The following is a 24,543-nucleotide window of genomic DNA, read 5'->3' as shown; positions in this document are numbered from 1 at the left end:
TTCAATTAAGTTTGTGAAGCATTAGTGAGCTGGCAAATTTATTTATAAGGAAGACGTGAAAATTTGTTTTGCTTTTATTTGTTTATTTTTGTTTTGTTTTTTTGGTCTTTTTAGAAACTCTAGTTCTCACAAGAAGATACCAGAAATGTTAATCCGAGTTAAGACTGTTGCGTTATCTTCCCTTGTCTATAAATAAAAGAAAGTCTGTCTGGAGTGATCTCCTCTTGGCTGTTGTTGTTGTTTCCTTTGAAAAGAGGACGGTTTAGCTAAGGCTGGGTGTTTGAGGAAGGAGTACATTTACAATGGTGTGGTTGTTATTTTGTGTTTCAAGTTGTTACTAACTATGTGGCAGCAAAAAGATTAGGGTTAGGGTTAGGGTTAGGGCTGAGCTTTCTAGTATGACGTTTTGGTGTTCACTGTTCATTATTTGAAACTGAATGCAGAATTTGTAAGAAAGCGTACTATCTATCTATCTATATATCTATAAAAGTGAACGTGTCTGTCTGTCTGTTTGTCTGTCTGTCTGTGTGTCTGTCTGTCTGTGTACATTTCCCTACGCAATAACTCTGTCAATGTTTAGTCTATGGACTCGAAATTTGAAATACCGGGTACTGAGATTTGGGAAAATCGATGTAACGGGTGTCAGCAGAAATTTGGCTGTTAAGGGGTAAAATTTCAACGATTTGACCTTTAAGAACTCTACCAAACTCCTCCGACAATTTTGGGTCTAGACACTTGAAATTTTAGATATAGGTTCCTTGAACCTGGATCTAACTTAATAAAGTGATTTGAGCCCGAAACTATAAATTTTAAGGGGTCATAATAGGGGTCAAAGTTTTAAAAAATTAAGCATTTTTTTTGTTTTTTTGCTTTTTTTGCACAGCATACACCTCCAAACACCCGAGCAACGCCGGGCACCCCTGCTAGTATATCTATAAAAGTGAAATTGTCTGTGTGTGTGTGTACATTTCCCTACCAAACTACTCTGTCAATTTTCAGTCTACAGACCCGAGATTTGACATAAGGGATATTGAGATTTGGGAAAATCTTTTTAATCGGGTTTTGGCCAGAAATTTGGCTGTCAAGGGGTCAAAGTTCAACGATTTGATCTTTTAAAACTCTACAAAACTCCTCCGCCAATTTTGAGTCTAACTTGATTTAAGGCCAAAACAATTAATGTTAAGAGGTCAAAATTGGCGTCCAAGTTTTTTAAAAAATTGACCTCTGCGATCTCCACCAAATTACTCAGCCAATTTTTGGTCTAAACATTTGAAATTTTACATAAAGTGTATTCAAACATAGAGCATGCCTTTTAATTGGTTTTTGGCTGAAAATTTGGCTGCCAAGGGATTAAAGTTCAAAAGATTTGACCTTTGCGGTCTCTAGCAAACTATTCAGCCAATTTTAGGTCTGAACATTTGAAATTTTATAGAAAGGGTATTCAGACATACAGCAAGTTTTTTTAATTAGTTTTTGGGCGAAAATTTGGCTGCCAAGAGGTCAAAGTTAAAAGAGTTGAAATTTGCAGACTCTACCAAATTCCTCCGCCAACTTTGGGTCTAAACACTTGAAATTTTAGATGTAGGTTACTTGGACATGAGTCAAACTTTTTAATATATATATATATATATATATATATATATATATATATATATATATATATGAATAAAAAAGAATGCGAAAAGTATAAAAGCTTATAACTTTTCTTTATTCGTTTTTAATTGGTGACGTGCAGGAGTACAAAATAATAATATTATGAAAAAAAATTAAAAAACTTTTTTTATAAGTACATAATTTTCGACCGATCCTTCAGTCTTCATGTACATAAAGTTATAAGGCTGTTAGTACTACACTAACATAAGAAGATAATTTCTTTTAAGCCTCACATTAATATATATATATATATATATATATATATATATATATATATATATATATATATATATATATTGCTCTCGGCCTTTATAAACTTTCATATATTTCTTTACCAGCGATGCTTTCCTATATATATATTTTTTTTTTCTGATTGAAATTTAAATATAAAACTTCAATTTAATTGAATTCAATTGAATTGAATTCAATTTAGGTAAAAAAAAAATAACCATTAGTTGCTACAATAAATTTATTATTTCAATCTAAAAGGATTTCATCCTGAGGCAAAAGCCCCATTCTTCCCCAAGGCCAGTCTTTTAATGAAAATAAAAAAATTTGGAAGGCTTTTAAAAAAAAAAAAATTTTTTAATTATAATTTTTTACAACGTAATTGGATTCAATAAAGAAAGAGGGAAGGTGGTTTAATCAGCAGGCACCAGACACAATATATATATATATATATATATATATATATATATATATATATATATATATATATATATATATATTCTTTTTTATTGTTTTGTAGATCACATAATCAATTCAAGCTGAAACACTATGTCCACCTCTGTGAGATGTGGCTGTCCAGTTGGGTCGATGAAGCCCGGTCCTTTATTATTGGTTGGCCCGTCCTTAGCAATATTGTGACATTCGCATCAGAAGATCTGAAAGAGAAATGGAAGATAAAATTAAAAGAGTAAGTTTATTAAACAAAATTTCAGTTTTTTGTTTTGTTGGCATATCATAACTAATAATATTTTGTTGACATATCATAACTACTAATGTTTTGTTGGCATATCATAACTAATAGTGTTTTGTTGACATATCATAACTAATAATGTTTTGTTGACATATCATAACTAATAATGTTTTGTTGGCATATCATAACTAATAATATTTTGTTGACATATCATAACTAATAATATTTTGTTGGCATATCATAACTAATAATGTTTTGTTGACATATCATAACTAATAATGTTTTGTTGGCATATCATAACTAATAATATTTTGTTGACATATCATAACTAATAATATTTTGTTGGCATATCATAACTAATAATATTTTGTTGACATATCATAACTAATAATGTTTTGTTGGCATATCATAACTAATAGTGTTTTGTTGACATATCATAACTAATAATGTTTTGTTGGCATATCATAAATAATAATGTTTTGTTGACATATCATAACTAATAAAATTTTGTTGACATATCATAACTAAAAATGTTTTGTTGACATATCATAACTAATAATATTTTGTTGGCATATCATAACTAATAATGTTTTGTTGGCATATCATAACTAATAATGTTTTGTTGGCATATCATAACTAATAATGTTTTGTTGGCATATCATAACTAATAATGTTTTGTTGACATATCATAACTAATGATATTTTGTTGACATATCATAACTAATAGTGTTTTGTTGACATATCATAACTAATAATGTTTTGTTGGCATATCATAACTAATAATGTTTTGTTGGCATATCATAACTAATAATGTTTTGTTGACATATCATAACTAATAATGTTTTGTTGGCATATCATAACTAATAATGTTTTGTTGGCATATCATAACTAATAATCTTTTGTTGACATATCATAACTAATAATGTTTTGTTGACATATCATAACTAATAATGTTTTGTTGGCATATCATAACTAATAATATTTTGTTGACATATCATAACTAATAATGTTTTGTTGACATATCATAACTAATAATGTTTTGTTGACATATCATAACTAATAATGTTTTGTTGACATATCATAACTAATAATGTTTTGTTGGCATATCATAACTAATAATATTTTGTTGACATATCATAACTAATAATGTTTTGTTGACATATCATAACTAATAATGTTTTGTTGACATATCATAACTAATAATGTTTTGTTGACATATCATAACTAATAATGTTTTGTTGGCATATCATAACTAATAATGTTTTGTTGACATATCATAACTAATAATGTTTTGTTGACATATCATAACTAATAATATTTTGTTGACATATCATAACTAATAATGTTTTGTTGGCATATCATAACTAATGATATTTTGTTGACATATCATAACTAATAATGTTTTGTTGACATATCATAACTAATAATGTTTTGTTGGCATATCATAACTAATAATGTTTTGTTGACATATCATAACTAATAATGTTTTGTTGGCATATCATAACTAATAATGTTTTGTTGGCATATCATAACTAATAATGTTTTGTTGGCATATCATAACTAATAATGTTTTGTTGACATATCATAACTAATAATGTTTTGTTGACATATCATAACTAATAATGTTTTGTTGACATATCATAACTAATAATGTTTTGTTGGCATATCATAACTAATAATATTTTGTTGACATATCATAACTAATAATGTTTTGCTGACGATTATGTCTGAAGACGAATATGTGTGTGACAGAAAGTAGCCAAAGAAATAAGGATACTTACAGTTGATTGACATAAACATTTTATTTCCAAAGAGGCAACACACAGAATAATACAAATTACATCTAGTAGTCTTAGTCGTTTCTTTTTTTTCCATTTTCACCCCAAACAAAGCACAGTGCCACTTTGATATAGGGGGCTACTATCGGGGATATAATCTGCAGAGATACTATGTAGGGAGTTGAGCAGCAAGATGTCTGTTTACATTACACTTGAACTTCTGCATGTCAGTACAGTTGGGGAAGCAGGAACCCAGGAGTTCCAAAGTCTAGCAGTTCTAGAGAAGAAACTATTGGAGTACAAGGCTTTCTTACATCTAGGGATCTCTACTGTGTAGGTGTGGGATTTTGCTGCTTTTCAGGTTTGTCGGGGGTATTTATGTCGAAGGGGTACGAGGGCTTGTAGCTTGTCGGAGCATCCACCATTAAAATACTTGTAGAACAGACAGAGGGATGCAACATTTCATCAATGCGACAGAGGTTGAAGCTTTGATGGCAGTTTAGGACCTATCAGGTTGGCGACTCTCTTTTGAACCCTGTCCAGGAGCGAGAGACTAGTAGCAGATGCACCAGCCCAAATGTGACTACAATACTCCATACTTGGGCGAATGGTGGCTTTGTAGAGATACAGGATACTTTCAGACGTAAGTGGCTTTCTAGCACGGTAGAGAGAGTCCGCCTTCTTTGCAGTGGTCTTGGCAATGATATCAATGTATCTGTTTCAGCTCATGTTCCCTGTGAACATGAAGCTGAGGAGTTTGAAAGAAGTATATTCAGGTAATGTATCTTTGGTCATAGCTATTGGTGGGTGAGAAAGTTTAAGCATTGAACGTAACAAGCTTAGTCTTGGCAGGATTGAATGTGACCATCCATTTTTGACACCATTCTACTACAAGTTGAAGGTCTTTAGTGTGTTACAACTATCACAGACAGAAGTAATACATCTAATATTTCTATTAAAACATTTCTCTACTTCTCTCTATCCGTCTCTATTTTACTCTCGTTTTTCTCCCCCCCCCATTATACCCTTCCATCTCTCTAATACCCTCTTTTCTCTCTGCCCAGCCCTTTTCTGTGGAATGTTGGCTCATTCCGCAGGTATGAACCTGCGGAATGAGTCAACATTTTCTTTCTAACTTAGTACACAATAATACTGAAAAACTGACCCTCTCTATCGAAACGTGGCCCAATTAACCCCCAGAAAATGAATACATTTTACTAAATTTTAGATATTACTTACCCTGGGCAACGCTGAACAGGAATATACAAACACTTTGTGGGTATTTTTTTTGTAGTTTTTAACTTTTACCTGGACATACAAGCACACATACACACAGACCACTGTCTTTGATAACAAAAAATATATACTAAAGATACCTTAGCTTAGGGATTAAATTACATTAAGAAAAATACTCTCTCAAACAATTCAAATTAATTATTTGCATCTTGAACGTTGTTCTCACTGTTGCGGCTGGTGTAACCTCGAGCCTTTTTTGGTGCGTCTTGTTAAACTCAGAAATCTTTATGATATTTTTAAAGTAATCAGTTTTTAATATTGAATAGAATGGAAGTTTGGATGTTACATCGGCTGAAACGTTGTGAGAATAACATTTAAGATGAGAATAATCTAATATATAAACAGCTATATGTCTGTCTGTCTGTCTGTCAGCCCATCTGCCTGTCTCCATATTTTCAAACTCTATCTCCTCCTAAACTAAAAGTCGCAGAGCGGTGCTAGGGCCTCAAATGATCGGATTTTTTATGGACCATTTTTTATGGGTCTTTAGTTGGTTAAAATTGGTTTTAAGGAGTCAAAAATTGGATCAAAATTGAAAAAAAAAAATCGTTAAACATTTTGTATATTCATCTTAATTCATTTTTTTAAATTTTTAATCAGTTTCCCTGTACGTCATGTTGGTACAGTGGTAACATCACCAGCTTTGAATGCTACAGTCTTGGTTTCGATTCTAGCTGATGGCATCTGAAGACTTTTTTTTAACTTTTGAAATCACGACTCTATAATTTATCTGATATATATATAATTTAGTATAATTCACGTAATCTGCACAAATTAAAATATCATCTTTAAGCATACTTTACGCCTCGGCAAAGCCGGGCGCCCCCTCCCTGCTAGTTCAAATAATACAAATTCTTGTGTTCAATTAAAACTATTTCTTTTTGTCTTTTTGCCATTTTTAGATTGATTGATGAAAAGAAAAAGTGCGAAGAACCAAAAGAAATTCCGATAATCATCCAAAGTCCAGACCAAAAACAGGTTTGTGGAGAATCGTTTCCTGCTTGCGTTTTTTTAGAAAAAAAAAAAAAAAAAGAAAAAAGATTTCAAATTATTCCGTGCCCTTATTATATGAGGTGCATCTAAAACGAAATGGGACTAAAAGTGCTGTGTGAGGTATGGAGGTGTAGGTTTTGTGAATACTTTCAAGGGATTAGATAGGCCTACAAAACTTAATGCACTTGGTTTTTATCTGTTCAGGTACTCCCTTATACTAGAAGGATGATTAAAGTTGATCAGATTCTTTCTTCAAGTTCACGAGGATCAGGAAAGGACCATAACACGCTTCGGCACTTATGCAGAACACGAACCGCGCTGGAACAACGGTGTTGTGTAGAAATCCATTCTTTACTGTTCTGCATCTTCATCGTTAATAAACTAACGCACTGCAAAAATTGGATCCAACTTGAAAAATTAAACCCAAAAAGATATGTAGGATATAACGGGCCAACTTACCAGAGTATAGCTGCCCGGTGTGGGAGGGGGGGGCGATGCTCTTCTAATTTCCAAAACGAACGATTGCTTTCTAGCTATGCTAACAGATGGTAGTTCTTTTATTTCCTTTTTTATGGCGGCTTCAAATAACCAAAAGTTTTAGGCCAATCAGAAAAAAAAGTTAATTATTATTATTTTTTATTTTATTCTTTAAAGTTTATTATCATTTATTTATAGATATATTTTTATTTTTAGTTTATATTTAATAAAAAATATCAGAAATTCAACACCACCGAGGAAAGAGGGATAATCAGGTTTTGTTATCCCCACACGTCTGAAAAACATGTAGGAACATGACGATGTGGAAAAAAGCTATTGGAATAGGAAGCTATATTACAATGACGTTCTTAATGTGTTCTTTCAAGAACACACAGCATGAATAAAACACATTAAGCCAAATTCTTCTGGTTATATCATAGAGCATTAAGGTCACCTCCAAAATGGCCGCGCCCAGCCCGTTTATTTACAATAATAAAACACCGGAAAAAACCGGCTACGCCCTCTGGTTGTAAAGGGCTATAATTAAGGGAAGTAACTCTGCTCAATATAATACAGTTCTAAAACAGTGGATTGTTGAAAACGACTAGATCAATGAGCGAAACGGGCTTGAACAAAAGAAGCAGGGAGTAGAGAATTTTGAAGAGCATATGTCATAATAATATTGATAGAAAAAAGACTGAGACTAGCAACATCACATCTTTGAGAAAGAGGTTGCAGAGAAGAAGAAAAGGTGTGGGGGGGGAGTCAATAGAATTACGTTTCAGCAATTTATGAAGAACCCTCAAATGGGACTGAGATTCACCAGTGCAAATATGACAGCAGTACTTCATACATGGTTTGATAGTAGATGTGTATGAATGGATCACAGTTTATTGATTAAAATATGATGATAATTTATCAAAAAAAGAAACCATGAACAAAGCTTCTTTCCTAGAACTGCCCGTCTGTGGAACACTGTTCCGCTGGCCTGCTTCCCGGTCGAATACAACATAGTAGCCTTCAAATCCAATGTAAACAAATTCTTGTTGAACCGTCCGCATAAATAATCAAATTCTACCCAATTTACACCATTAATGATTACTAAACTACCACCTTACATTTATTAACCCGTATCCTTGAGTAGCCTTTGGACCTTGATAAGTTATGACTCCCAAGTAAAAAAAACAAAAAACAAAAAACAATTTACAGTTGGCTCATATTAAAAATATCTTCTTTCTTTCAGCCAATAAGGATGCTTGTTCAAAATGCAATGCCGGTTAAAGAAGTTGTGAAAAAATGTCTGGTTCAATTACAGATGTCTGTAAGTTTTTCATTTCTTTCCGTATTTGCACACCTCACCAAGGGGTCTTGTCAGTTTCTTTATTAAAAGTTAAATAAGCGACGTTAATGAAAGTCAAACTATTTAATGATGGGTTCCAATTTTTAAGGCTGGCAGTGTAATGCAACATTTTATGCTAAACAAACTGTTTGCACATCGGCTTTTAAATATCTATCAGATCCTTTGCAAGAATCACTGCAAAAATAGTTGGATCATTCTATCCCTCCAGAAAGTATCTCACGCTCGACGCTATCCTCTACCCATATGAGTCAAATACATTCCAGGATAGTTATATGTATAAACAGTAGTAAGCAGCTAAATCCCACCCCTTCACAGTAGAGATCCCTAGCTGTAAGAAGGTCTTCTACTCCAAGAGTTTTTTTTTCCCCCAGAATTGCTAAACTTTGGAACTTGCTTCCGGGATTCTGCTTTCCCAACTGTACTGACATGCAGAAGTTCAAGTGTAATGTGAACAGACATCTTGCTACTCATCTCCCTTCATAATACCCCTGCAACTTATGTCCCCGGTACTTCAAGGTGGCACTGCGCCTTTTTTTGGGTAAAATTGAATGAAAAAATAAAAAAATAAAAAAATGTTTGTGTTCACTTTTAGGAGTGGTTGGTTAGGTTAACTGAGACAAGCCATTTTATAAGCAAATTTCTCTCTTGGCGACTCTTCATCAGTGAGGATAGTAGTCATGTTCTTGGTTTTGGGTTAGGTGTGTTCAGAGGTGGCTGACAAAGCCGATCCTGGCCTTGAACTTCCTTTCACAGTGTGGGGTAGGTAGTTTAATTTCCATTTGGAGGGTTGGCTTGACGGCGTTCTTCTCTCTCCCTCCTTCTCTTTCTCTTCTCCTCAAAGTGGCTGTGCCTTTGGTCTGCCTCCAGATTAATATTCTACAATCTATTTGATAAGCACATCTCCCTCTTGGTGAACCCTCGAAGGTGGTGGTCTTGTTCTGGATTTTATTGTGTGCGGACGTGTCTGACAAGCTCGAATCTAGCCTTGAACTGTCTTTTACAGTGCAGGCAGTTCCATTTGGGAAGTTGGCTCGAGGGTGGTGTTCTCTCTTCCTCCTCCTCTTTCTCTTCTCCTTGAAGGTTACAGATGTCTGTAGATTTTTATTTCTTTAGTATGTATCTACACACCTCATCAATGGATTCTGTCAACTCTTTTATTAAAAGTTGTGCCTTGGGCGATGGTTTGCCTCCAGGTCTACCAGTCTTTCGCCTAAGTTTCCCATGGGTATATATTGATGCCATACTTCTTCAAGTTTGCTTTCGGTCCTGGATATAACCTTAAACTATATCCGATGATGAGGCCCAACTTGCTGGCTTTGGGGAGTGCGAAGCCACCCTTTAATTGCCATTGCTCTCAGGTCCTCTCTGACCCGGAGTGGTAGTACCTGTTAGGGTCCCAACTATGGGTTAAATAGAAACCGACTTAAAAAACAAATATACTCTATTAAAAAATTGTTCTTCAAAATTACTGGATTCGGCATTAAATAACCTGAAAAAGGGTTGATATGCCGTAAAACAAAAACAACCAACCAACCAATCAAGTTTGCTTTCAGATGCTACAAAAGATTTTCTGAAAGATAAACAAATAAAATTTAGAGTTTGTTTTACAATCCACAGAGGTATGAAAAAGTGGTAAAAAATTCAAATATTGTAATAACGGCGTGGAGAACCACAGCAATAAGCGCCAATGGTTGGTATGTGTCCTCTGTAGAGAAGCGCTTGCAATTTGAACCCGAAACCCGTCTGATACGAAAAATAAGAAGACGGATGCAAATTTAGGTGCTGTTGTGGTTCGAGGCAGCAATATAAAAAGGTGTTCTTTTTATTTGTTCAGGGGTAGTGACATTTTTATCTTGTGCACGTGAGGTTGCCATCAGTTGCAAAGAAGACAAAAAGAGAACTACAACGATGGCAGCAAGGGAGAAGAAATAGAACGCTGATTGTTAAGAAGAATTCTGAATCCGACCCTTCTTTTTTTCTTTTGTTTTCACTACTTTGAGAATAAGATAACATTTCTTTGCCGTGAAAAAATATGAGCATAATTTCGATGTTGTCCGCCCTCAACTTGAATGAATTTACGTGATTAAAATATGATTTAATTCTCGGAGTAAAACTATAGACAATCTTTATGTGATTAAAATAGGGATTAATTGTCGAAATATAACTATTTCAAATAATAAATAACTGTTAGCAAAGGCAAGATGTTACTCTAGTACATATCTGAAAATGTTTTTAGTGTTTGTACTCACTTTAAAAACGTTCAATCGGTTTGAAAAACATATAGTGTCAAGCGATATGTGCAAACAAGAAAAATGGCCGTGAAACTGACACCTAAATATTTAAAGTTTTGATAATAACTTAAAAATAACAAATTATACAAAATACTGTTAGAAACCTACCCCATATATTTCACGGTAGCATAAAAACACTGCCTAATCTTGAGAAATAAAAATTTAGTATCAGAATACTTTTCTTATACCGAAACAGGTCTTATGTGGCATGTGTGTGTGTTTTTTTAGCTTGAAATTTGTTAAACAGTTTTATTAGACATAGGAACATGAAATTGTTGCACAATGTTATTAGATATAAGAACATGAAATTTGTTACACAGTGTTATTAGACATAGGAACATGAAATTGTTGCATAATGTTATTAGATATAAGAACATGAAATTTGTTACACAGTGTTATTAGACATAGGAACATGAAATTGTTGCACAATGTTATTAGACATAGGAACATGAAATTTGTTACACAGTGTTATTAGACATAGGAACATGAAATTGTTGCACAATGTTATTAGACATAGGAACATGAAATTTGTTACACAGTGTTATTAGACATAGGAACATGAAATTGTTGCACAATGTTATTAGACATAGGAACATGAAATTTGTTACACAGTGTTATTAGACATAGGAACATGAAATTGTTGCACAATGTTATTAGACATAAGAACATGAAATTTGTTACACAGTGTTATTAAACATAGGAACCTGAAATTTGTTGAACAGTGTTATTAGACATAGGAACCTGAAATTGTTACACAGTGCTATTAAACATAGGAACCTGAAATTGTTACACAGTGCTATTAGACATAGGAACCTGAAATTGCTACACAGTGTTATTAGACATTTCTCTGCCTGTTCATGGAAAATAAAATTTTATTGCGTTTGGTAAAAGCTATTTGTTGCATGTTTTGTGTTTTATTTATTTCTCTGTTGTTAACTATACTGCATGATTGCCCATAATTGTTTCTGTCATCAGACACTGCATCTCCATTATAATGAGATGCTAAAATGCTTTGTTTTCTTTTTTAGGAAGTGGATATTGATGATTATGAATTGAGAACAGAATATGGAGACAATGATTCTAACCCTTACCTCTTAATGGGTAAGTAATGCAGCAATTAGAACATACTAGAAGGCTGTCCGACGTTGCCTGGTCATAAGATACGTTTAAGTATGACATTTTAATTCATGCAGATTTCATATTTATCATTATAGAGCCAGTTATCTATTGATACTGTACCTCCACCCGGAGTGCCTCCCCCCACCCAGCATGACCCGGTCATAAACTACACTTAAATATGTTTTATCTCATGCAGATTTCGTATTTATTAATTTAGAACCAATTCTCTATTGATTATTATATTGTATCCAATATATAGTAGCCCCCCCCCCCCGGCTTGGCGTAACCCGGTCGTAAAATATACTTAAATATGTCTTAATTTATGAAGGTTTTGTATTTATTATTACAAAGGCAATACTCCATTGATTATCATATTGTACCCAATATATAGTAGTGATTTCAAAAGTTAAAAAAAAAAAATGACTTTGGTGCCATCAGCTAGAATCGAAACCAAAACATATAGCTCTTCAGCATTAGTTGTTAAATTTCAAAAGTTTGCTACTAATGACGTCATAACGTTAAAATATATAATAATAGATATCTACTGTTTAAAATGATGGGCCAAATTAGAGATATGTTTAAGTTTTGCAGGTCAAAAGGTTAAATCGACGTCATCATGTTGGAAGTTATTAAAAACACCCCAAAATTCGTTATTGCTTGGTTTCTATCTACTACCCTTCCCACCAGGGCAAAGTTAGAGACAGTTTTTAATGTAGGCAAAATACACGTCCCTAAAAAGGGGCACTCTGGGTTCAAACAAAAATTTAAATTTCCTCCATTTACAAGGATTTCTTCTTTACTGACCGAAGACAGAATAGACCAAGCGCAGCATCAGAACAGATATTACACTTTATTCCTTCATTATCTATTATTATATTAAAAGTCTGAATTTGTTTGCCATTGTCTTAAATTTGAACATCATGACGTCATTTCGAGCAAACTTTTCATGTCAAAGTCACAAAATATTTTGTACTAATTTATTTCTGTTTTAACTACAAGAAAAGGAGGAGGAGGTGTTTAGTTCAGTAGTATTCTGGAAGCATTCTTAATTACATTTAGTGCTTTTAGTAACGCTCTACATGCCTCCTGTTTTGTTTTTTACTGACCACTTAAATAAATCCTCTTCAGTGGGGGGGGGATATGAAAATTGCTTTTAGCAGTGCTCTAGAGGTCTCGTGTTACTATAAAATTGGAATATTTGATATTGTGACAATATATATATATATATATATATCATAATCATGAGGCTTTGTTACAAGAAGTCAGAGTGTGAGGAGTCTGGACTTATTCCGGAAGGGGCATGAGTGTTGTATTCATTCTAACCAGTTTCTCTGTTAATAGCTTTGTGCCCATCAAAAGTCTCCTGTGGTGTGCGTTGTTCTTTCAAATACAAAAACCGGATCACTGCTCGACATTCAACAGGTTCCAATTCACACCTGACTCAGTTCAAACACCTGTAAAACAGAAAGCATAATTAGTTCAGAGCTGTAATTTGCCACATAACCCGTAGAGATATAAATCATTGCACATGCAAAATTTCAGCTAGATCAGACAATTGGAAGTGGGTCAGGGGCATTACTTATTGCACGCTCCTCGCACATATATATATATATATATATATATATATATATATATATATATATATATATATATATATATTTAAGACTGTACAGAAGGTTAGAAAAACATTGGTACCATCGGTTTCAAACCTAACATAAGGGAGAACAATAGATCTACAATACTCTCATACTGACACCATTGATATGAATGGGAAAATTGTGGTAAGACGATTCAAATGAATGCTAAAATGTAAATGGTTCTAATTGCTTACCCTCTTTTAATCTCCAATTCATTTCGATACTCTCTCTTTGTCACTTCCTAAAGCTAGCATGTTTTAACATGAAGGTGTTAATTTAAAAAATTTTTCCACCAATGGAAATCTTTCCAAACCCCCAAAAGTAACACCTATATGTGAATGTCACGGTAACATTTATTGGGTGAGTTTCTACCACCATTTTGAACCATGGCCGGAAACTTTGTTTTCATCAACCTGAGCACATCCCTGTTATCTGGATCTGCATTTTTAGGGTGCTGGCAATCGCCCTGTTGTCATAACTTGGATCTGTAGAGAGCATGAGTTATACAGTGGCACATCTCCAATCTCGCTCATAGATCATTGTGTCACTTTCAGGCGTGATAGAAGACTTCTATCGCTCTTGGGATTTGTACACAACTGGCCAACTAATAGATGGTCTGCAACAAAAAAAAAAAGAAGGTTTTCATTAAATGGAAATGGAATTATGTCGTCTTTTCTATAGCGTCAATTTTATCGTTCCACCCTGTAGTGTAGTCTAGATTTTGATAAAATCATTGGAAAATTTTCATCTATATTTTTTAGCAATCACGAATATTAATTTACTCAAGTCATTGTTTGATGTCTACATTATGAGAAATAGACAAGGTTTGTCAATTTGTTGACCTGCGCCCAATTGCATTCCACGATTTCTTGTTTCATTTCAATATTGTCTTTAAATATAATAAATAAGAATATTCGTAAACTGATTTTTTTTTAAATAAATTTTCCGGCCACCACGAATATTAATTTACTCAAGTCATCGCTTGTTGCCTACGTCATGAAACTTTATAGGAAATAGACGGTGTTAATCAATTTGACGCCCTCACCCCGCCCAATTACCTTCCTCAATTTCTTGTTTGTTTCATTTCAATATTGTATTCAAATATAATAAATAAAAATATTCGTGAACTGATTCTTTTCAAATAAATGTGTATTTACTTTTATAAATTTTTTTTTCAAATAAATATGTTTATTCATAATTAGGGCCATGACAACAGCATATTCTTTTCATTGTTTTGACTCTCATTAAAATTAAAATTAATCAACTGAGAACCACATCACTCTATATAAAAAATATAAGATATCAACGGATACACGCTAGAGAGTTAAAACAATGAAAAGAATATGCTGTTGTCCTTGCCTTATTCATAATATATTACATCTAATATTCATTAGTTTTGTAGTTTAATGCAGTGGATTACATGTAATTTAATGTAGTTTAGTATGTAGTTTAATTTTAATTAATATATTTGAAAAATGCATATTTTTTGAACTGTTAACATTCATTCATTTTCCTTTTCATATTTTATTAATAGAATTTTATATTTAATATTCATTACTGCTGTAAAAATGTGTCTGTAAATAAACAATTACAAAAAAATATGCCATTAAATATATTTATTTGAAAAAGGTTCGGTACTTGTAAAGTTTAATCAGGACATTAAAAAATGAAAATATCGAAAAAGAAGGTTACATTCTACGTATCTGTTATGGAATGTAGTTCTCTGAAAAAAAAAAAAATTCACTTAATTTCATCAAGTATTTTTTTTTTTTTTTTTTTTTTTACAGTGAAAACCAAATTGCTATGATACTGAGCAAAAGGGTCGATTTTTAGAAAAAGCTAGTATTAAAGACAAGGAGAGAGAGTGTCGGCGCTTTTTTTTTTTTTTTTTTTTTTAAATTCAATTTTCACCCCAAACAAGGCACATTGCCACTTGAAAACAGGGGGCTACTATCAGGGACTTAATTAGCGGGATCATTATGAAGGGAGATGAGTAGAAAGATGTTTGTTAACATTACACTTGAACTTCTGCATGTCATTGCAGTTGGGAAAGCAAAATCCCGGAAGGGAGTTCCAAAAACCCGCAGTTCTGGGGAAGAAACTATTGGAGTAAAAGGCTTTCTTGCACCTAGGGATCTCTACTGTAAAAGGATGAGACTTAGTAGCTTGTCGGGTTTGTCGGGGATAGTTACGTCGGGGAGGTACAAGTGTTTGCAGTTCGTCAGAGCATTCATCATTAAAGTACTTGTAGAACAGGCAGAGGGATGCAACATCTCGTCGATGGGTGGGACAGAGGCTGAAGCCTAGATGACAGTTCAGGACTTATCAGGTTGGCGACTTTGAGTTACCTCCCCGTGGCGTTTAAAAAAAATTAAAGATGGCTACCTTGAACGCACTGTCATAAAAATGTTTTTTTTTTCCGTTGTAAAAAAAAAAAAAAAAAACAACAACAAAAAACAAAAACTACTCGATCAAATTAAGGGAAATTTCTTTTCGGAGATCTTCAGTCCAAAACGGATACATACAATAATATAACTTTTTTTTCGATAGTTTCATTTTTAACGTCTTGATTAAACTGCACAAGTGTACAAGTACTAAAAATCCATAAAAGTAAATAAACATATTTATTTTAAAACAAAAATAGCTTACAAATATTCTTATTTATTATATTTAAAAGACAATATTGAAATGAAGCAAACAAGAAATTGTGAAACGTAATTTGAGCGGGGGCGGGGCTCGCCCAATTGACTAACACTATTGTCTATGACGTGTTATGACGTAGACAACAAGGAATGGCTCGAGTAAGTTAATATGCGTGATTGTCCACATGACCATTTTTTTTATACGATTATAACATTAATTCGATCTTTCACAATCAAATTACATCGTCTTTATTTCTTTCTTTCAATTCTACAGCGCACAATATATAAGGGAGATTACTCTTCACTGTTTCCGTTTTAGAAATATAATAAAAGTTGCGTCCCTTGAACTACGCTTTTAGTTTTTCATTGAAAAAGGTTTATCAAACTAAATTTTATTGACTGAATTGAAACCATTAAGATGCATTTTTTTTTCAGCTATGATTCGACGATTTTATTTTCATCTTATTTACCCCAAACAAGTCACGTTACCATTTAGACGTATAAAAAAAAACTACCTGGCAAATATATCCGATGAACGAAGTGCAAGAGAGATTCAAACAATTGTACTTACAAGGACGGTTAGAATCTTAAAAAAAGATCTCTCAGTGAGAATATATGAGACACAGGTGAATGGCTGGCATCTGGTAGGATGCCCCATTCCTAGCTTGAACAAATTTATAAAAAAATTGAAAAAAAAAAAAGAAGGGAAGAGGAGTTACTGTGAATTAGAGACCATACCTACAGGTAAACTCTAATTAAAGAGTTAAGTAGCGATAAGTCTGTTCACATTACATTTAAATTTTTGCATGTGAGGGCAGTTGGAGAAACAGGATTCAGGGAGGGAATTCTAAAGTCAAGCAATTTGAGGAAAGAAACTTTTTAGAATAAAAGGCTTTCAATTATCGGGGGACGTCTATAGTGAAGACGTGGGATTTTGCTGCTTGTTAGGTTAGTCGGACATATTTCCATTGAAGAAGCACTAGTGCTATGAGTTCATTGCAGCACGTTCCATTTAGGTACTTGAAAAAAAAGGCACAGGGATGCAACATTGCAATGCTGGTTTAGTAAAATTGTACCCACTAATAAAATATATTTAAGAATACAAAGAATGACAAACTACTTTTAAGAATAACAAATAAATAGAATTTATTTGCAGCAGGAAATTGAAAACAGGACTGTGATAAATTGAGAAGGAAGAACGAAAGTTCTCTTAGGGGTCTGTTGAGTCAATCAGCCTTTCTCGTCAAAGTACTGGCAGATAGCAGTTGTCGTCGGGTGGAGACTGCCAATGCTATGTAGAGTCCCCTGGACAGGGGATGCAAGAGAAAAGGAAGGTATTTATTGGCTGGAGATCCGGTCTTGACTGATCATTCTCTGTAGTTCCGAAAAGTAGTTCCTTAGGAGACTGATGAGTCAATGCATCCTGTTAGCTGGTTGGCCAGTGTGCAGCCGAACAGCTCAGGGGAGGGGGGCGCATTGATTCACAAGAGAAAATAGGTCTTTGTGACTGCTACCATGGGACTACTACTTGGTTGATAATATGGACTTTATTAGATTGGAGACTCATTTTTGGATCTTGTCTAAAAAGCGAGACAAATGGTTGATACACTGATCGCATGTGGCAACAATATTCCATTCATGAGCTTTATAGAGAGATAGGACGCTGTCAGGTGTCAGTAATTTTTTAAGCATGGTAGAGGGAGCCCACCCTCTGTGCAATTCCACTTTTGGAGGTCACATGTCAGATTTGTTAAAATGTATTTCGTATTTTGAATATAAATATAAATGAATAATTCTAAGCGTAGTATCTGTTCTATCTTCAATCAAAGGAGAAAAACTCTTTCTTGACTAGGGCAATTTTTATTTTTGTTCAATCAAGAGTGCCTCTTTCTGTTCAGTCTCGAAAGACAAAGGATACCCCCTGTAGGGGCAGCTGCACACGTAACTGTGAGGCAAGGCTTGTACAATCTCCAACCACACTTCTCCTGAATCGGCACTGTTTGGGTCCAGTGGCAAGGAGAAGTGCAGGACGACTGGAAAGAATGTCAAGATAAGCGGAGAGCACATACAGCGCCTGTATGTCCCAAATGGTCACCCATCTGGTACTGGACAGGCTCATCATTGCTTAACTTTGATGGAAACCGGTGTGTCAAATGTGATTATGCCGTATACAGAGCTGGATATCTTGTACATAAATAAAACGATCTTGTGTCTGACTTTAAATGTTTTTGATAAAGTGCAAAAATGTACTTGTAATTCACTTCACTGCAACCTCTCTTTCCCAGACGTCATTTTACTAGTCTCAGTCTTTTTTCCAAATATTAATATGCTATGTGTTTGTCAGAATTGTCTGATCTATTCCCTGCTTCCCTTGTCCCAGCCCGTTTGACTCGTTGGTCTAGTGGTCTTCAGCAATTCCCTGTTTTAATACCTCATTGTAATACAGCTTCTTATTCCAGTAGCGTTTTTCCAAGAACTCTCTTCCTGCTCACTGTTTTCCTCCTACCTGTAATCTTGTTTTTTTTTTCAAGACTAAAGTCAATACGCAGCTCCTGTCTTTGAAATAATCATCTTTCATCCTTATTAGTTTCTTACATCAAGTGACTTTATGCTTTGTCTCAAGCGATTCCCATCAACAAAAAATTTTTTCGGGGGTGGGGGGGGGAGCAAGTAAATAATAGGAACACATCACATATAATTTGCCATATCAGTACAGGGGTCTCCAAATTACAGCCTACAAGCCAGATCTCGTCCACCAAAGTCTTTAATCCGGCCCGGAGAGCTCTTTTTTTTTTTTTTTTTTTTTTTTTTTTTTACATAGGCGTCACCACATTATCAAGGCCCAGAGGCCACTCAAGGATAAGGGTTAAAGAGTGTACAGTAGAAATTGGTCAATATAGTAATCATTAGTAATGAAAATTTGGTAAATTTGATAACTTATATGGAACGGCTCATCAAGAACTTATTTACTTTAGACTTGAACACAAGCATATTGTAGTCAGCCGGAAAGCAGGAAAACGGAACACAATTCCACAGGCGTGCAGTTCTAAGAAAGAAGCTTTGTTCATGGAATCTACGTTTAGGTTTAGGCACAGATAAAGAGTGGGGGAAATTATTGATAGTGTTTACAGCTAGACGAGTGTTTCTTGTGAAAGTTTGGCGAGGGGGGACCATAGATTGAAGCTCAGTTGAACACTTTCCATGAAAATAACGATACATCAGAGACAAACTCGCAACATCTCTTCTGTGAGATAGAGGTTGCAAGGAGGAGAAAAGGACATCTCCTACGAGGCTACGAAGTCTATTTTGAACTCTATCAAGGCAGGACAAGTCCTTTCTAGCAGCTCCTGCCCAGATGTGGCAACAGTATTCCATCCTTGGACGTACCTGGCTCTTATATAGATAGAGAATAGCATCAGCAGTGAGATATCTACCAGATCGATAGAAAGATCCCACCATTTTTCCAGCGGCCTTGGCTCTTATGGAAAAGATAAAATATTCAGGAAAAATTTTTTTTTTTTTAATATGAAAATAGTGTGTCGTTTTTTTCTTTTTGTTCACAAAATGGCTAAAAGAATGAGGTTTTGGAGAACCAGTTTTATTAAAATGCAAAGCTAATTAGCAAAATTTGTATGCAATCCGTCCATTTTTTTTTTTTTTTTTTTTGCCTGTGTAGGTCTACAAAAAATATGGCCCCTTGTTCAAAAACTTTGGAGACCCCTGCATTTGTGTAATCAGTCAGCATTATTGGTCCCTCTGACAAAGGAGGGATTGGACCTTGTAATTCACTCCCATTTGTCTGTTTGTCTGTTCGCACTTTTCTCAATAACTACGTCTTGGATTTTTTTTTTAAATTTTGCACAAACATTAATCATGGTGAATGTAAAGTTTTGTCAGAACAGATGTTCTGGGATAACTCTGTTTTCCCCTCCCAGAGGCCATTATAGGGGTAAAATTGGCCCCAAATCATTCGTCTGTTCTTTTATTCACACTTTTCTCAATAACAACGCCTCGGATTTAAAAATTTTTTGCACAAACATTAGTCATGGTGAAAGTAAATTTTTACCAGAACAGATTTTCTGGGATAACTCTGTTTGCCCCTCCCGGAGGCCATTATAGGGATAAAATTGGACCCAAATCGTTCACCCGTCCATTTGTTTGCACTTTTCTCATTAACCATGCCTTTGACTTTAAAAAAACTTTGCACAAACATTAGTCATGGTGAACGTAACTTTTTTACTCGTGGAGAGGGACCCCACATACTCAGCTTGTTATTTTTGCATTTTCCATTTTGCAGGCTATGAAATACCTTACAACATTAAAATGAATCAGATCCGAAACAGTTGCGAATGCAAAGATGTCCGTGATAATAACGATGAAACAAAAATTAAATATGACTTTTTACTTATGCTCAGTAAAAAGACGCCTAAGAAACAAAATTCAGGTAACATTTATTTATTTGATTTTTTTCAATTCCTCCAGAAATGCTTGTATGTTGTTGGGATGACTATCGCAAAGCAAAAATAAGAACAAACATGTCTAGATGCCTGTGTAAAATAGTACCCAGATATGTTCTCAATTAATGAAGAAACACAGTATAGTGTTAACTGACTTTTCTGACACCTTCAGAACGACACCTATGTTGTTACCATGATTGCAACAGGCTGCCCCCAAACAAATATATATATATATATATATTTAAAGGAGATTAGAACAATAGTCTAAAGAGCAGAGTGTATTTTAATGTAATAGTGAAATTACTAGTTTAATTAAAATACAGGAAAGAAAAAGTGCTCATTGTAATTTAGATATATAATAAGCTCGATAGGTAAATATCCTAGAGCTAATTTAATATTTAGTAATGTGATTGATAATTTAGAAATCAAATTATAATTAAATTAAAAATCCGTTTCATAAGAAGGAACAACAACAAAATCAATTATTTGTACGATCGTTTCGGAAAACAGTGTTTTTATTGTGGTAGACATCAAGTTACGGACAATAATTATTACATATAGTTTTTTAATAAACAAGGTTTCCTCATCAGCAAATATTGTGAAGGGTTTTTATTAAATGTAAAGGGTTTTTATTAAATGTAAAAGACACCATAAATAAACCTAACATTAAAGTAAGGCAGATGTATCTTTTAATTTTTCGCCTGTTGAAATCAGGAACTATGGTTAAAGTACTCATATAGATATTTGCTATGGCTTTTTTGAGTACTTTAACCATAGTTCCTGATTTCAAAAGGCGAAAAATTAAAAGATACATCTGCCTTACTTTATTAAAAAACTATATGTAATAATTATTGTCCGTAACTTGATGTCTACCACAATAAAAACACTGTTTTCCGAAACGATTGTACAAATAATTGATTTTGTTGTTGTTCCTTCTTATGAAACGGATTTTTAATTTAATTATAATTTGATTTCTAAATTATCAATCACATTACTAAATATATATATTTGTATATTTTGGCAGCAAGTCATTATTCAAGCACATCTGATTGAACACGACTGAATTATTCTTTTTTCCGATTATTTTGGATGTTTTTTCAATTCGCCGAGTGGTCTTTTTTATTTCAGCTGGCATGTTGTATATTATGGCGCCCAAAAGTTGTTGTTCAGCCATATTCTTCTCAAGCGTTTCTATCGGTCCCTCCGATTGTCGTCAAGAGTGATTGTTGAAAGAAAATGACAACAACAATTGCTCCTGACGACAATCAGATGCACCAATAGAAAGCGCTTGAGAAGAATATGGCTGAACAACAACTTTTGGGCGCCATAATATACAACATGCCAGCTGAAATAAAAAAGGCCGCTTGGCGAATCGAAAAGCTATCCAAAAAAAAACCCAAAAAGAATATCTCTGTCGTGGTCAGTCGGACGTGCTTGAATAGATAGATAGATAGATAGATATAAGTCTATGAGTGTGGCAGACAAATAAAATTCTACATTAAGCTTAAGTATGACAAACAAATAAAAATTCTGCTTTAAACTCAAGTATGACAAAAGAATAAAAATAAAACTTCAGGCTTAAGTATAACAAACCAAGAAAAATACTATTTCAAGCTTAAGTATAACAGATCAACCAAAATACAGTTTGAAACTTAAGTATGTCAGACAAAAAAATGTTATTTAAAGCTTAAATATAATGGACCAATAAAAAAAACTATTCCAATCAAAATATGTTTCAAGCTTAGTTATGAGATACCAAAAAAAAAAAAAAATACCATTTAAAGCTTAAGTATGACGGACTAATAAAAATACTATTTCAAGCTTAAATATCCATCCATCCATCCATAGCCTTGATCCCCTGGAGGGGCATAGGCCATCTACAACTTTTGTAGATGTTTTTGTAGCGAGGAGTTCTTTTTACAGGGTGAGGGTGCTGGCCGCACGCTCAACCTTCCCAGAAGGTACATACAGCACCTAGCCTTCCCAAATGGTCACCCATCTGGTACTGGCCAGGCTCAGCATTGCTTAACTTCATTGATCTGGCGAGAACCGGTGTGTCAACGTGATTGTGCCATACGAAACTTAAGTATGACCAACCAAAAAAAAAAAAATACTATTTCCTTAAGCATAACAAACAAATAAAAATACAGATTACAGCTCAAGTATAACGGATCAAAAAATGTTATCAGCTTAAGTATGATGGACAATAAATATACTGTTTTTAAGCTTAAGTGTGACTAACCAATAAAAATACTATTTCAAGCTTAAGTATGACGGACCAATAAAAATACTATTTCTAGCTTAAGTATGAAGGACAGATAAAAATACTATATTAATATTAAGTATGATAGACCAATAAAAATACTAATTTATGTATTACAGATCAATAAAAAATCAATTTCAAGCTTAAGTATGACGGACCAAAAAATATTATATTAAGCTTAAGTATGACGGATCAATAAAAGTACTATATCAACCTTAAGTATGATACACGAGCCAAAATTTTAATTCAAGCTTAAGTATGATGGATAAATAAAAATACTAATTCAAGCTTAAGTATTATGAACCAATAAAAATACTAATTCAAACTTAAATATGGTGGATCAATAAAAATATTATTTTAAGCTTAAGTATGACGGATCAATAAACATACTACTTGTAACTTAAGTATGTTCGACCAATAAAAATACCATTTCATGCTTAAGTATGGCAGACAAATAAAAATATTATTTCAAGCTTAAGTATGACGGACGCAATAAAAATACTACTTCAAGCTTAAGTATGACAGACTTATAAAAATACTTTTTCAAGCTTAAGTATGACGAACCAATTAACATACTACTTCAAACGTAAGTATGATGGACCAATGAAAATATTATTACACGCTTCAATATAATGGACCAATAATTATACTATTTCATGTGTATGAAGGAGCAATACAAATATTATTTCAAGCTTAAGTTTGATGAACCAATAAAAATACTATTTCAAGCTTAAGTATTATGGACCAATAAACATGCTATTTCAAGCTTAAGTATGACACACCAATAAAAATACTATTTCAAGCTTAAGTATGATGAACCAATTAAATACTCCTTTTAACTTAAGTATTATGGACCGATAAAAATAATATTTCAAGCTTAAGTATTATGGACCAATAAAAATACTATTTCAAGCTTAAGTATTTAGTTACCTCGTCTGCATGTGGTCAGACACATAATCAGATTAGTTTATCAGTGCGGTTTATGACAATAATTTGTTGACATTTAATTTCAAAACAACCATGTTGTAATCAGCAGGGAAGCCGTCCCACAGTAAAGAATTCCGGGTTGAACAACTTTAAAAGAGTGTCTGTTTATGCAAATTCCACCTGAACCTAGGCACATAAGGGAAGAAAGTAAATTCTTCCTCTGTTATAATACAAAGAGTTATTTCTGTGAATGTCTTGGAAGAGGAATCAAAGATTGGAGCTCAGTCGAGTATTTCATTTGTGAAAATAACAGTTTAAACCGAATCATGACACACCAATGAGTGATTTTAAAACTTGAAGCAATTGGAACTAATAGATGTAAAATAATTGGGAAAAAAATTAAAAAAAAATTTTTTTTTCAATATTAAAATCTTTTTTTTTTGTGTGTGTTTCTTTCAGATGATGTCGATTGGAAAGGCGGCAAGAAAAACCGTAATCCTTTCCATTTATTCAAGAGAACAGCGAAAGTGGAAGAAAAACCCTTAAAGAAACTTTTTGGTCAACCGCTTCAAGATGTAACGGAGAATGATAGGCCTCCGAAACCAATAGATGTGAGCTTTTAATTATATATATATATTATCATATTAAATAAGTCTTACGAATTGACCTTCAATAAGTAATGCCCCTGATCCACTTCTAGTTGTCTAATCTAACTAAAATTTTGAACGTGC

At 33.6% G+C, this 24,543-nt stretch overlaps 1 protein-coding gene across 2 annotated transcripts in view; it reads left to right on the top strand.

The window, feature by feature from the left end:
* LOC145248219 (uncharacterized) overlaps nucleotides 1–24,543 on the top strand; it is a 501,013-nt gene that overhangs the window by 447,695 nt on the left and 28,775 nt on the right. For both annotated transcript variants that reach the window (XM_080110085.1, XM_080110086.1), the window contains 6 exons: nucleotides 2,402–2,569; nucleotides 6,549–6,624; nucleotides 8,360–8,437; nucleotides 11,796–11,868; nucleotides 20,463–20,609; nucleotides 24,272–24,423. In XM_080110085.1, the coding sequence (XP_079966211.1) occupies nucleotides 2,402–2,569; nucleotides 6,549–6,624; nucleotides 8,360–8,437; nucleotides 11,796–11,868; nucleotides 20,463–20,609; nucleotides 24,272–24,423 (694 nt within the window). The remainder of the gene's footprint in view (nucleotides 1–2,401; nucleotides 2,570–6,548; nucleotides 6,625–8,359; nucleotides 8,438–11,795; nucleotides 11,869–20,462; nucleotides 20,610–24,271; nucleotides 24,424–24,543) is intronic.

The sequence above is a fragment of the Euprymna scolopes genome, chromosome 26 (genome assembly GCF_053919585.1).
Source record: "Euprymna scolopes isolate OS-2025 chromosome 26, ASM5391958v1, whole genome shotgun sequence".
In the NCBI taxonomy this organism is placed as follows: Eukaryota; Metazoa; Mollusca; class Cephalopoda; order Sepiida; family Sepiolidae; genus Euprymna; species Euprymna scolopes.
This window is presented reverse-complemented; position numbering and strand designations above follow the sequence as displayed.